At 39.2% G+C, this 13,446-nt stretch overlaps 1 protein-coding gene across 6 annotated transcripts in view; it reads right to left on the bottom strand.

Moving 5' to 3' along the window:
• The window catches only part of birc6 (baculoviral IAP repeat containing 6), a 116,927-nt gene that overhangs the window by 43,617 nt on the left and 59,864 nt on the right, over positions 1–13,446 (bottom strand). For 4 of the 6 annotated variants that reach the window (XM_065959846.1, XM_065959850.1, XM_065959848.1 and 1 more), the window contains 5 exons: positions 9,597–9,820; positions 8,126–8,459; positions 7,720–7,937; positions 5,209–5,373; positions 4,364–4,535 (listed from right to left, as the gene is read on the bottom strand). In XM_065959846.1, the coding sequence (XP_065815918.1) occupies positions 4,364–4,535; positions 5,209–5,373; positions 7,720–7,937; positions 8,126–8,459; positions 9,597–9,820 (1,113 nt within the window). The remainder of the gene's footprint in view (positions 1–4,363; positions 4,536–5,208; positions 5,374–7,719; positions 7,938–8,125; positions 8,460–9,596; positions 9,821–13,446) is intronic. The other 2 variants (XM_065959849.1, XM_020647827.3) reach the window with 1 other exon arrangement.

Genomic DNA, 13,446 nt, shown 5'->3' with positions numbered 1-13,446 from the left:
ACATTATCATCCATTGTCTGGTGCAAGCCCCTGTCTGTTCAGCTGTTCTCTGCTGAATGTGCTGCAGACAATGCTGGATGTATTAAAAATTACAGTAGTTTGCTCTTTTGTAAAAAAATACCCTTGTACTTTTTTCTAAATTACCAAGCATATTTTTCTGTAACAAAACCATAATGACAAACATGCCAGCAAACATGCCAAGATAAGATAGGATTTCTTTATTGTACACATCTTCAGAGACAAACCAGCAATAAACCTCCATCTCATTCACAAGCAACTCGATACCTGTGTCAGAAAGTTGTTTTTTTTGTCTTCTTTTCGGTTGTCACTATGATTCATTGCTAGTAACCTCTGATCTGCCTGCTTATTTGTATGCCTTTTCATTCATGAGATGCTTTGCATTGACCTTATGAGGTTGAGTGTGTGAATGCAGAGAGAAGAATATGAGGCTGAGCCACGTGCACACATCTCCAGGTAGATCATGATTTATAAAGACAACGTTGCATCCAGGTGCGCATGTACACAGTTTTACAAATCTGTATTATGTAAGTCACACACCATTTTCAGGTTTATATGTATATGTGTGTGTATATATATATATATATATATATATATATATATATATATACATACATACATACATACATACATACACACACACTCTTTAATACAGCTGATTATTAGTGGTATTATTAAGTGGAACATGCTTCCCTATGTTCTGATACAGTGGTTCATCACTAAACCACATACTAAAATCATTAGGAAGGGATCATTCTCTGGATTTAACCTTAGATGAGCAATAGGGTAAATGGGTGAGCAAAATAGGTTTTATTAAGTGTTCCCTGCTCTCTGGGGGCCTCATAAGCTTCTTTAGCTCCACATATTAGAAGGAGGCAATGATGTAGAAGAACAACAAGAAAAAGGAGTTGAATTAGAGGAATGGGCTGGTCTCTAATGATACTTGTTTCTTAATGAACACAGTGGAATATGGTTAATGATGCTTGGTTTAAATATATTGGTATTGTAATTCCCTCTAAAAGAGGTAGATGAGGCAATTCATCCTCAACAAATTGATTTTGTATTTCATATTGTTAATGCTGTATAAACTGATTATTTGGCCAACAGCAGGGGCTGTGGGAGAGCTGACATAAAGTTGTTATGGAAATATGTAACCAATGAGTTGCCCATTTAAACAAGCAGTAAAAACAGAGCAAAGAAAAAAGTGTACACTGTACATTAATCCGTTTTCACATATACACTCCTGAAAATATCTAGATAATTTCAGGAGGATTGCTCTGAATATTCTCCTGACCTGGCTATTCACGAGTAGTTTGGCGGAATAACACTATCAACAAAAGAGTGGAGAAAAACACACTGGCGAACAGAAAACATAATGCAGCCATTTAATTACGTGAGGTTGCATGCATACACTCTATCACCGTGCAGCAGTCACTGTATATAAACGTCACTCTCCCTCCTATTGGCTTGAGGTGAATTCTCCAGAGAATATCCTGCTGAGTTCTCACATCGGCTCACCCTGAATTGCTGCAGAAAAAATACTAGGGGTCTGGCAGGAGAAACACCGGGTGAAGTCTGAGTGATAAATGTTTGCATTCATGCATGTATTTTTTTTTAGGAGTTTTCTGCAAGTTTAAAAGCCTCATTAGTCAGAGAAAGCAAATGCCAAAAAATGGTGAATTTTCATCAAACATTTTACGTGAGTAATTTCCTTTAGGTAGGGATAATTAAAATACTTATTTTGGGGCTTTTTGTGCCTTTAAGGAGAGATAGGACAGTGGATAGAGTACAGAAGGCGATCCGGGAACACCCATCTTTCATTTGACTCAGTGCACCATTGCTTTCATGAGCTGTAAGCAATGGCTAGTTAGCACAGAGTTATGTCATATGTTATTTAACAGAGTGTTAAATGTAAAGATTTTAAAGGACAATGGGCTATGCATCCACAAAGCTTGTGGCAATAGCCTAATCAAACAAAGGGCTATAAACTAAACTACACATACATACACACACTGGCATGTAATCGTGTGTCAGAGGCGTTTACAAGATAATGAGGAACAATTACAACATTCACAATGCTTTTTATCAGCTGTTATTTAATTATGAGACCAGCGGCACATTAGCACACATCAGCATGCACACAGAGAGATACTCCTGCAAACTGAAACACCCCAGCAGCATAGGCACACAGAGGTGGCACACACTCAGCTGTGACTGGCTCTGGGCTGATAAGCGACAGCACACAATGGTAATGGGAGAGCAGAAACAGTGATGCTTAATCCTCATGTCACTATTCTGTCCGAACTTTACATAAAAATAGTCTGATCAAGCTAAATTTAAAATAGAGATCCCATCATTCCCTTTTCTCAGACTGCTTCTCTGCTGATGAATGCAAGAGAATTTCACCCCTGGATCACTACAACTAAAAAGGAAATTACTTCCAAGTTACTTAACATTTCCTTGGCAAAATAGTTCTTAAAATTGACCTGGAAATTCATTATAAGTCTGCTAATATGATCAGCCAATATTGACCAATTATCTATGGTATAGGCTTGTTTAAAAAAAAAAAAAAATCCAAACATACATGGTTACTTTTAAAAATGAATGAAATGATATCAAAAATGGATAAAGTGTTAAGTAATAGACACATGGTTATACCAGGGCGGCTGTGGATAAGTGATAAAGTCGGTTGTCTCTCAACCTAAAAGGTCAGAGGTTCAATCCCCAGCTCAAGCAGTGTATGAATGTCATAACTAATGGGCACTTTACATAGCAGCCATAGTTATAATTTAAAAAAGGTTAAATCATTCTTAATATATTATTTCTCTTTGTATTTAATGTTCAATACTAACCCTGAAGGAGTAGTTAAATAAAAAACTGTTCTTATACTCAAGGTCTACTTACTAGCTTTTCCTTCAGGGCTTCAACACATCTCACTGTCTGCATTACAGCAAAGAGCTGACAACACATTGTTAAGAGCTTTGTAAAGCAAAAAAAAGCCTGGGGTAATGACCGTAAACTGCTTTTATGTTACTCTTTTCATGTTACATTGGTGGGGAAAAATTTCCCTTACATTTTTTTTTATCTGTTTTATCAAAAAAACAATAATTTTAAAAAATCAGATTTTTTTTTGGTAGCCATTTTTCACACCCTCCTGAAAAACATCTGCAGCTGGACAACGAAGAGTCAGCAGAGAACTAATAACCAGTATGTCCCTGAGGCACTGGGGCAGGATATAAGCAATGGACTGACCTGACCTGAACAGTCCACTGTGTACTGAGCACTTTGATGGAAGCTTATCTGCTAAAAGGAAACTGAAGGAACAAGGATGTGCAAAAATCGAGCTGGTTAAAGCTGCACCACACCACTGACACCAACACGCCATTTAAAGCTCAGGGGTACACGATAACAGTATCATATCGCACTGTTCAAAATGCAACATGATTTTAAAATATCCACAAAGGACAAAGCTCCCATATCTCTCTGAAAAAAACAGTTTCATCCAATTCACTGAACAATGAACAACAACACTATGACATCAGATTAAATCTGGGATGAGATTAGAAGAACTGATAATAACTGAAGGACCAGCCTTTATTATTTTTTGAGTGTAAAAATAAGATGATGGTCTGAAGATGTCACTGACAAGCCTGAATGAATTAAATTCATTAACTGGGATCTGGTGGTATTCAACAATAAGACACACACAAATCTCGGCTTCAGTCAAGATGCTGTAGCGCCATCTGCTGTTTCATTTAGCAAAAATCCCCCATCCCCAGCACACATTTGTACTTGTAACACATTGTAATTGTAACACAGAAGCAGCTTCCATTAAAATAGAGGCTTAAAAGCAAAAACTCTGCCCTCCAGTTAGGACTAAGAAATTTAAACCAGAGTCATTCAAATCCAATATCTTAGCATCAAAAGGCAACCAGTTCAAAGAACTTCACATCATGAGCAGAGACCGCAGACAGAAAGAAAATTTAGACCATTTCAACAACTGGCATAGATCAGATATGAGTGGATCAATGAGAACTGTACTGACCTTGGAAAAAACAACTTGTGAAAGGATGCACAAACATTGTTATGTGCAGACTGTTGCCATTGAAATGAACAAGTAGGTGTAAGTTGGCAGGAATGCAATTTTATTCAGAAAAATCTACATTTCTTCCCCTTATGATTGGTGATCATGATACTCTGTTGAAATGCATAAAGCATATACAGAGTTTCAATCAGTAGCATTCAGTTCAGGATGCAGGGTATACACGGTAGTGGTTGCTGGTGCTCTCAGGCTCGCTATGCCACCATGTCTGTCATTTGCACGAAGAACAGTCAGCAAGCTTACCTGAGTCATTGCGTAGGTAGGACGACATGGCAGGGATGAGGCAGGACTGGCTCAGCAGCTCCTGCAGAACGGCTGGTAGAGCTGAACTGTTGTGAGCGCTGCTGTCTGCTGAAGAGGCATCAGCACTGTGGCAGCTGCTGGAGCCTGCTGGATTAATGTAGCTCGCCAGAACCTGGAGAACAAAAAAAAGGGTAGACAAACTTTCAAACGAGTGACTGAAAAGACTTGCTAATTGGACAAGTTCAAGTATGATCTCTGCATGACCCAGCATGGAGCAGGGCCATCAAGGACAATACCTGTCTTTGACCATGTCACTACAGTATGTACACTCGGCTATTAACCACCCATCGTTAAAGAGGAACCGTACATTTATCTTAATTTAAACATTGAAGGGGGCTTTATGCAGGAGAATCAATTCATCATTTTGGAAGACAGGCATATCCTGATGATTCTTGGAAATTGATTAAGAAGTGCAAACAAAGGCATAAAAAGCAGTTCAGGTTAAACTCCAACCTCTAACACATCATCACACTTCAAGTGTCCATTTTAAGGGCCCTGTACTTTTCTGTCATTATGGCATGCCAGAGGTTCACAAACTGTTTGTCAATACAGCATAAGGCAGATATTTTCTTCACTTAAACATCTGAGGTCTATTTCAAGGCATCATAATCTCATGTAAATAAGGACCATGGTAATGACAAAGGTCTAAGAAAGTGTAAAGATCCAAACTAATATTTACAGGTACACTTGGATACAAAAACAACAACACTCTTGAACACACTTTGAGGTTAGTGTATTACTAAAATCTGGTTTTAGAAACAGTCGTAATAGGTAGGTAGATTGACCTGAAGTAGACAGGTGACATGCTCCTCTTCTAGTCGCTGTTTGGTGAGGGCCTGCTCTACATCCCACCCTGAAGCTGTGGATCCAGTACCAAAACCGGTTCCTTTGGCCCAGTACAACTGCTGCTCCTCGCTGGTCCCCGCACCGTGACAACTGGACATCTGGGGCTGGTAACGAGAGACAATGTAAAAGGTTAGAAAGATGGACTTTTTCCAATTCCTTCCTAAAACACCTCCTACAAAGCTTGAAGTGTGGTTTGGTTTGGTTACAGGCAAGTATGCAATGTTATGGACCTATATGATTTTGTATTTTGTTATTCATCCATCCATGCATTATCTATATTGCTTATCTATGGAGAACGTAGTTGACTGGCACCCCACCTATCATCCAATGTTGACATTGGATAAATGGGGGTTTACATTCTATTAGCCCAGTAAAGATTTGACTAGTTTCACTAAAAATAAATCTTCCATCACCACGACAGAAAAGCAGACTTATTATTATTATAACAACTGATTTATTCTTTCAAGTCAAGTAGACTCACAGACAGCAAACAAGAATCAGCAATCAGTGTGCTCTAGTCATTGATTTTTAAGTCTATTATATATTTTGAATTAAGAGTAACTTTTATTGTCTTTCTTATTCACATCACTTGTAGTGATAAAAAGATTATCATGTTAGTTAGTCGTAAGCAGATTTAGTCAAAACTAAATTAAAAACTGTCCGTTATTATAAAGTGAGGTTCTGATCGTTACTAAAGATATTGTGTAAACTGCAGGAGGCCACAAGGATGGTAGTTAACAGTGTCATGTCATATATAGAAATAAGAAGTTGACGTTTTATTGGATGTGTGTGCCATTTAAAACAATGTGTTTCCACATCTTTTCTCCCATTAGTGCTCCATTGGCAGCTCCTCTACTGGCGGGCTCAAGGACAGACTCCACCACAGTGACAAGTCTTTGGCTCAAGTTCAAGACATCAGCCCCATGATCAGTCCTCAGCTTTGACAACTCCATAAATCCAGAGAGTGGGTGGGGGGGAATGGAGCATCAGACTGGATGTCACCATGACAACAAAAACAAGGCAGGTTTGATTCAGAGTGTGCCAACCCTCCTTTCATTCAAGTTCCAGAAAATGTTTTGTCCTTACCAAACAACCAAGCCAGCAAAGGTCAGGTCTAATTTAATGCATGAATTATTCATGCCCAACAACAAGAATGGTTGTGTTTTTTTAAATTTATTTTAGAGCTCAGGTTTGTTTCTCGTCTCTGTCAGTCCAACCTCTCGTAAAAGAATAGAAGTGCCATTTGTATGAAAGTGAAAATCAACATGTTTCCACCATGTTGCATTAGCACTAGCAGCTCACTCGTTGAGTGATATAAATGTCATCACACTCTCGTACTGTGAATTTCCCTGACTTTTACCTGCTTCCCTGACTCAGCCAGACTATGCATCGAAATTTGACTTATGGGCTGGCAGGAAAAAGTCAGGGTGAAGTCTGGGTGAAAAATGTGTCTCTTCACACATGCAGCATACACCTACATATTTCAGAAGTTTTGTGTTTGTGTGAATACAACAACTGTTGAATTTTTGATTGAAAACTCTTTAAAATGAGGCAGGGTCTCATTGAAACTTCTGACTGAACATTTAGGTTCTTTCCAGAGTTCCACTTACACTATTCATAACATCTCTGTCTGAGGCGTCTCTCCCTGAAGTGGTCAGTAATAAAAAGGGCATGCCAAATCTCAATTTGCCTTCTAGATTTGGGCCGAACAATTAACCCATTTGTCAAAGGCTCAGTGTTAGAAATGCAAAAAGGACCTGGAGTTAAGGCCAGTGAGGCAGAAAGCATAAATAGACACCAGGATGTTTCACCCTTATTTCTCTATTAGTCTGAACAACAAAACAATCACTCAGACAGAGTGACATTGTGTTCTGATGGTGTAGAGTTGGATCAGTTGTTTTATTTAAAAGTCTGAATTCTGTTTAATTTTCAGACAGTGTTTTGTCTTCCTTTTTATGGTTGACGCACAGAGTCAAAAGTTCAAGGTTCAACGGATGATTGAAAACCAGCCAAAAAGCCTGCCTTCATCCGTCTGTTCGGTGGGTCAGGGGCTTACGTGGTGAAAAGAGCTGCAAATGTCAATCTTCTAAAGACAACCCTTAAAACTTTGAAGATTTTCATTTTATTGGTAAATGGGTTAAATAAAGTACACTATTTTATAGATATGACGAATTTGAGAATTCCTGCACATGAACTAATGGAACATGGTAAAGGAACATTATGAGGTTGAAATTTGCAGTGGTAAAAAGGATCAAAAAGAATACTGTATCTTTAAAATATACGGACAAGAACATTATAGCAACAGAGTTTTCAAAGTATTTACACATGTAGAAATAGAATAAGGATATAGTGAAAGTCTTCATGAAGATCATTTTAACTGTCTGTTTGTCTGTGTCTGTGTGTGTGTGTGTGTGTGTGTGTGTGTGTGTGTGTGTGTGTTTGGGCCGTACCTCAGACACACTGGTGCTGGCGTTGGGGTTGCGGGGGGCGTGATGACTGAGAGCTGACAGACAGGCCAGGATCAGGTGGATGGCGCCGATTTCCAGAGCCATACGCCGCAGTAGGACGCCGTCATCAGTGGTCAGAGGAGTGCTGCTGAACAATGCACGCAGGACGTGGAAAGGCAGCGTGGGCAGCACATTGGCTGATGGAGACTGCAGTATGTGACCTAAGAGGAGATCATAGCAGACAGCGGTATCAGAAAATGTGATTTGGTTATATAAAACATCTATACATGAAGAAATACTGTTTTTACATTGTCGCTTATAGACATAATTCATGTAAACAACTTTTAAAAAGTTGAGCAATAAAAGAGCGTTACTCTAGGGTCATAGCCAATTGGTGATTTAGACTTACTGCCCTCTCCGTCATCTGTGACACCCAGCACCAGACGCAGCAGACACTGGGCATGCTTCCTCTCCTTCAGCAGCACCTCTGCATACCCTGGGAGGCGCAGGAACAGGCCAAAAGCTGCCAGCGAGTGAGCAGGGATGGGTGACATGGTCTGTACAGAGGACGATGACGATGAAGATGACTGCGACTGCTGCTTGTTGATGGGCGGGGGCTCGGTGGCAATGGACTCGGGCGCCTCATAAACAAGCTCGCCTGACTGCTCGATGGTCACCCACTCGAACTGGTCACTGTCCTTGGGCTTCTCCTGTGAGGCAGAGGCCACCACTGGGGCGCTGACCTGTGAACGGCCATTCAGGAGAGCAGAGGTTAAATTTAGCAAAGGTGAGAGGAGGCAACATGAGACAGTGCTGACAGGTGAATTAGGGAGAACAGAGCAGAAACTCTGCAGTGTCAGGATATTGCAAATTCAGGCCAGAGGAAGAGGAGACACTGCTGATCAGCTTCACCTTATAGTTATTCTTAAACATCATTACAATGATTTTAGCCTCATTATGAGGAGTTAAAATACAAAATACAAACTTTCAGTCCACGAACAACTTGCGTTTCAGAGCTTTCAGCCATACACACAGTCACCATGAAAGATGACAGCGTCTCTACAGATGACTTGGTCAATTTATTAAAGATTTGTTATAGAATTTTAAATTGTCAACTATTGTTGTCAATATGTTCAATACTTATTGATACACAGTGATTTAAAACCATAGATACTTAAAAAAGATCTTCAGTCATATTTTAACCCAAAGCGGCAATGAGCAAAAGAGAGAGAGAGCAGCTGTGATCCATTTAAATTCACATGTCATCTTATGCTGACATTTCATAAGTCCTTTAGGTGTCTGATAAAGATGCAAAAGTTACTATTATTTCTCTTACAGACAAACATCAGAGGAGATGAGATCACATGACACTATCCAAGTTGCACAAAAGTATACAAAAAGTACATTTTGCAGTTTGCAGGAAATCTTTGCACTCTGCTTGACAATCCATGAGATGACGCCATGTCTAAATTACCCCAAGCACTGTCTTCTTCACAAGATGTTCTCTAAAGAAGTTTTCATGTGAGCCAGATCACCAAATTGAATTATTGATCCAATTATGATCAGACTCCTGAATCCAATTATTTTACAATCCCAGATGATTCAGTAAAACAGATAATATTCACAGTTCGATCGATCAATCTCCATAGCAACATGACTTAAGAAAAGCCCCCCAAAAAACTTTAAGAAATCAAGATTGTATTTAAAGAAAAAGTGTTTATACCATCCTTATAAACAATGTCAGAAATATGAGCCAAATTAAGTGCCAAAAGCTGAATAAAATCAGTGTTTCCTTCAAAAAATACGTGATATGACATTCCTACTTTTAACTTTGCTCATCAAAGCATACGCTTGTTTCTGTGGCGGGCTTTGAGTCTCACCTGCTGAATGACATCAGGGTAGAGCATTGGCAGCCTCTCTGCAATGAGGGCGAGGCCCCCCATGCCTGCAAAGACCTGCAGAGGTGACTGGATGGGGTTGGTCTCCAGCAGGGACTCATCAGTGGCAGCATCTGAACATTCTTCACCGGGCGTCATTGGCTCGTCCTCAGGACAGCTGTTCAGCATGTCACAGTGGTCAACTGCAAGGAGAGCAAAGAGAGGGCCTGTTGTATGTTCATGCACTGTGTTAGCATAGTATTTAAGAACTAAGCATGTCATGCAAAACAATGTGCATCATCTTAGAATATTTTCCAGGTATAAAAACAGAAAATATGCTGCCGTTTTGGTCACAAAGGCGCTTCACATGACTGGAAAACTTTTGCCTTGTAACTGATTGTGACATTGGGACCACTCTGGCAGCCTCCCCACAAATTAACCTAGATATGAAAGGCATTAAAGTTCATTTCAGTAGCTGTTTTTCTTTGGCAGCTCTATGACTTCTTACACAACCAAACAGAGAGCAGAGGAAAAATAAAATAAAAACCTTAAAAACAGTTATCGGTCACCACAGACCATCTTTAAGCACTGCCTATCACTGGCCCAATCACTGCAGTCACAAACGACGCTTTACGTTTCCAGTTTAGGATGCACTTTCCTTTAATAGGCTGTGTGCTGATCAAAAAGAAGAAAACATATCACCATCCTGATGACCTTGATTACATTACCATCAGCAATGAAGACAAAGTCGAAACACAGGGCTAGAAGAACAGTCAGAGGTGCTAACCCACCACGACTTTATTTTGATGGCATGGCCTTGCAGATTTATGACTATTTTAAGTACTGGTTGATTGATGGGTCATCTTCTAAAGAGCCACTAATCTCCTTTTATAGAGGAGAAAATTAGGTGGATGATTCATTGCTTGACATGGAACTAGACTACAAGGGTTTCCTGCAGAGATTAAGGGGGTTGAATTTCCAAAACAGGATTAGAGAATTCTCCCTATCTGGAGAGCAAAACAAGAGGCTCATTAGGCAGCTTGCCTGAGAAATAGACCAGCATTACTAAAATATGATTTTACACAAGTTGAGTTAGTCTTACATAAAAAGGAAGTGACATTCATGAAGCGGAAACCTTTTTATTTCAACCATGCTTCCTTCTTGTCAAAACTCTTAGAAAATGAATTATTTTATGCAGCGTGTGCATCACGGAGAGCCTCCACTGGGCCAGTAATCCAAGTTATTTGTTAGTCTCTCAATGCGCCTGGCTGTCCAATCTCTACAGCTCCTGTAATGAGGCTATCTGAATTCAGCAGCCACAGATAGGAAGGACATATTGGTTAAATAAAGATCATGACTGACCTCATCGTGTGGCTAGAGTCGGGGCAATGGGCACATTTAAGAATGGGGGAGTTTATTCGAGGTTCATTAGAGGGGAAGTGGCAAATCAGTGGCTGCTCATTTTTGGGAATGTTAGGGTGGAAGAATAACAAGCTGTTTCCTATCTGCTTCCTGCTGCATGTAAAAAGGGAGGCCATAAGACTGAACCTTAATGTCATCAACTTTAATGGAAGGCTGTAAGCACTGTGGATGAAGTGTACCACCGGTGGTACGCGGGCTCTCTTGTAGTGGTACGCAAATAAATCTCAACAATATTTAAAAAAAAAAAAAAAAAAAAAAAAACGTTCAGCATTAAAACGTCAATTTTTTTCTCATACTCTTATCTGTCTTGTATCTATTGGGTTGTATTTATATCAAATGTTTTTTCCCCTCTAAATTGATGTAGTTTTTGCAATAAACGACTTAAACAACAACAGAAGTACACCTCGCGTTTTGAAAAGTTCCACTCAATATTCCGTTATAGTTCAGTACTGAGGCCTACATTAACAGATATTCTGTTATTTTTTGGAGATCAGCACAGAATTAGTGGTAAGCAGCTGTACATTAACATTTTTAAAACGGAGCCAGGAGACGCTTCCGTTGTGATGCATTTACTCACTCTGATGCAAGAGTGTATGGACAGTCGCTCACCTTCTCTCTCTCGCTCTGAAGCTGATGTGATTCTGCTCTATTTTGCTGTCTTAACTATGCACAGGAGTCGAGAAGGATTTTTTCTAAAGGGAGTTTTGCTATGTTGAACGCAGAGCCTTATAGTACAGAGGCTCTGGTTGCACAGAGCCTGCACTCTCTCGCATGCAGCAATTTTATGAATAAATGAAAAATTAAATAAGAACAGGTCGGAAATGTATGTGGGCCCAGGTATCGTCTTTGTATGGGAAACACTGGAAACTAAATATTCTCAAACAGGTTGTTGGTATAAAGTTGTCATTTTTATTGTGCTGCACTTTTTTTTTTATTTGGGTCAATGTCAGAGTTGTGTTAGTTTAAGTGCCAGTTCTAGCACTAGCCCTTAGTAGTCCTACAGCGTGGCTGCCAACAGTCAATAATAAATAATATTCTTTTAATGAATTAATTTGCCTCTTGCGTAAAATGTGTGTAGAAATAGGCCTACAGTGTATTTTAACGTCTACCATAATGGTGGTACTTGGAGAGCCAAATATTTTTGGAGGTGGTACATAGTCTAAAATGTTTGAGAACCATTGGTCTACACCCTCTGCACCATACTGGAAAAATGGAAAAGGCACAGAAAAAAAACGATGTGTAGATGAAAAAGTCTGTCACACTACACCCTCTACCAAACATACAATGAAATGACTTTGTTACCCACATCTTTAAAGCTCCTGTGAGGAATTTTAACTAGTTATGAAACAGGCTAAATTAATACTGATGTCTCTTTATAAGCAACAAAAGCAATTAAGACTATTAGTGATAAGATTGATTATTCTAAATTATATAGTTGTTATTAACGTCCAAAAATGGCAGCTAGGGGGAAGGTGTCAGACAAAATGATTAACTCCAAGATGCAGAAACAGACTTTTTTTCACATTTTCCACAGCAAAGAATAAAAGTGGGTGATACATTTGACTGTTGCAAAAGCAGAAGGCTATTTTTAGATTTAAAAAAACATCACCTACACATGTGAAGGACAAGATCAGCAAAGAGATAAGATCAGTCACACAGAATAATACGATACTTGGGTGGTGTAGTTCGCAGCTGGTGCAGGGGGTCAACATACTTTTCTTTATTTAAAAAAAAAAAAAAAAAAAACTTTTATCCTTGGGTATATTTTAATGTATATTTTAATTTTAGGTTTGTATTTATATGGAATGTGGTTTTCTCAATCTAGTTTTTGCAACAACAAAAAAAAACTTTAATCTGCTGATATTATCTGTGCAGACTCAAACACCAGGAGTAGCCTATGCCTTGTGTTTTGAAAAGTCCCACTCTATTGACTGAGTCATCAGTGATGGTATTTCTTCTAACTGGGCTTCCCTACTACAACAAGTTGAACAGAGGTATTTTTGATACACTTCAAGATGCTGGAAATCATAGGTGTACCGAAAATCTGAGAAAATAAACGATAAATATAAACAATGTTTTACTACAAAAGAACAACAACATAATGCTAAATAGCTGAGCTATCCAGAATAAAGTGATGAAAAAATGAAACTATAACCTTTTGAAATGGAAACAATAGAACAGGTCAAATCCAATGGACAAAAGCTTTTGTGCAGTTTTGCAGATTCACCTGTGCTGAGATCATCAATACAAGACATCGATGTTAAAAACTAATCTGGTCTAGAACCGACCTTCAAGCCTGCAGAATCAGGTCGCCTAAAATAAGCAGCCACCTCTGAAATGGACAGGTGGTGTTGTAGTGTTGCCCTCCTGCTATAAAAAGGTCAGCAATATGAGCCCAGCTGCAACCTGTGCTGACTGAATGTCTTTAAAC

The sequence above is a fragment of the Labrus bergylta genome, chromosome 10 (genome assembly GCF_963930695.1).
Source record: "Labrus bergylta chromosome 10, fLabBer1.1, whole genome shotgun sequence".
Taxonomy (NCBI): Eukaryota; Metazoa; Chordata; class Actinopteri; order Labriformes; family Labridae; genus Labrus; species Labrus bergylta.
The sequence above is the reverse complement of the archived record's forward strand: the minus strand, read 5'-3'. Positions and strand labels throughout refer to the sequence as shown.